This window comes from Ixodes scapularis, unplaced genomic scaffold (genome assembly GCF_016920785.2).
Source record: "Ixodes scapularis isolate PalLabHiFi unplaced genomic scaffold, ASM1692078v2 PGA_scaffold0__279_contigs__length_252992795, whole genome shotgun sequence".
Classification (NCBI taxonomy): Eukaryota; Metazoa; Arthropoda; class Arachnida; order Ixodida; family Ixodidae; genus Ixodes; species Ixodes scapularis.
The window spans coordinates 167,699,039-167,700,499 of NW_024609835.1; the positions used below are offsets into that span (position 1 = coordinate 167,699,039).

The 1,461-nt window shown below is 45.7% G+C and overlaps 1 protein-coding gene across 1 annotated transcript; it reads left to right on the forward strand.

Moving 5' to 3' along the window:
- Positions 1 to 238: 238 nt before the first annotated feature.
- Positions 239 to 1,177, forward strand: LOC115330505. The gene has a single exon (XM_040207002.1). It carries the CDS (start codon positions 239 to 241, stop codon positions 1,175 to 1,177), a length of 939 nt encoding a protein of 312 aa, XP_040062936.1.
- Positions 1,178 to 1,461: the final 284 nt, after the last annotated feature.

Here is a 1,461-nt window from a genome sequence, read left to right on the forward strand (position 1 = left end):
AACATCAACCCTGAACCAACCAGCGAACATCCACGGACGCGCCTTGCCGGTAACCGACCATCAGTGCTTTGAGAAGTTCCATTTTATCGGTGACCGTGCCAAGCTGCTCTTGATATACTGTTTAGCTGGTGTAGCCTGCCTAGGTGTGTTTACAGTACTTTCATTCTTTCTACCTATTTTAATATCATTTAATTCTACGATTATGTCCCTCGTTCGCGCCGCTTGCCAAAAAGGCATTATGCCTGATGGTCGACTCATGACATGCTCAGTTTGCAAGCATAACTATCATCTGGGGAAAAGGTGCTCAGGCATTGCCGAGTCCACGTTTACTGCCATGAGCCCCGACAAAAAAGAAAAATGGAGATGTAAAGTTTGCCGTTCTAAGAACAATCGTGCTGATCTAGACGGGGTAGATGCTAGCTCTGACTCGATTTCGTCCTGCGAATCCACGACACTCGCGGCGCAAATCCTGACCGTCAACGAAAAGCTAGATTCACTACTTTCTCTGAAGGCTAGTGTAAATTTACTGCTCGAGCTTCCTGCAAAGAAGAATGAGCTTTTGCTCCTCAAGCCTACCATAGATCTCATGAAAGTGACTGTGGAGGAGGTTCAAACATCCATTTCTTTCCTTGGAACGAAATACGATAGCCTCCTCGCCACGGTGTCTGCTCATGCGACCGACATGAACGAGCTGCGTACGGAAGTGGCTTCTCTGAAGGACACGGTTTGCGAACAGGCACATACTATCCAAAGCCTCCAAACCGAGCTGAACGACGCTGACCAACGCGGTCGCCAACATAGTATGGAAATTCATGGAATGACCGTCAAACCCGACGAAGCTCTCCCTTCCATCTTAGCGGGGCTGGCAGACAAGCTAGGAATTCCGGGACATCAAACAGCTGATGTCGTCTCTGTCTTCAGGCTACCAGGCAAACGAGCTATAAAACCACCCATTTTGGTCAAGTTTACATCTGCAGCCACTAAAGACAAATGGATGCAAGCTCGTTGTAAGCTCAGGCAATTGTCTCATGACAATCCACCCGAAAGACTGTATTTCAACGGCAGCTTGACTCAGACCAACAGAGAACTTTTCTGGCAAGCACGTGCTCTTGGAAAAAAACGCGGTTACAAATTTGTGTGGGTCAAAAATGCTCGAATTTTCGCCAGAAAAGATTAGGGCGCTTCTTTGATACGGATTCAACAGAGAAGTGACCTGGGCCTAATCACATAACCAACATGGCTAGTTTTTTTTAAAATACGCCGATTTTATCTCGTTTAATAGTTCGTTCTCCTCTTCTTCAACCGAATCTTTCATGGTCTTACACATAAACATTCGGAGTATTCGAAAATACTGGGATGAATTGAAGACAGTTATTGATCAAATGAGGGACCAAATTGATGCAATTGTACTAACAGAAATCAACGTCAGTGCCGATCATCTGTCACAGTTTACGATTTTAG

What these genes read in the sequence shown, in the direction of transcription:
- LOC115330505 (XM_040207002.1), top strand. Translation starts at nt 239, where the DNA reads ATGCCTGATGGTCGACTCATGACATGCTCAGTTTGCAAGCATAACTAT.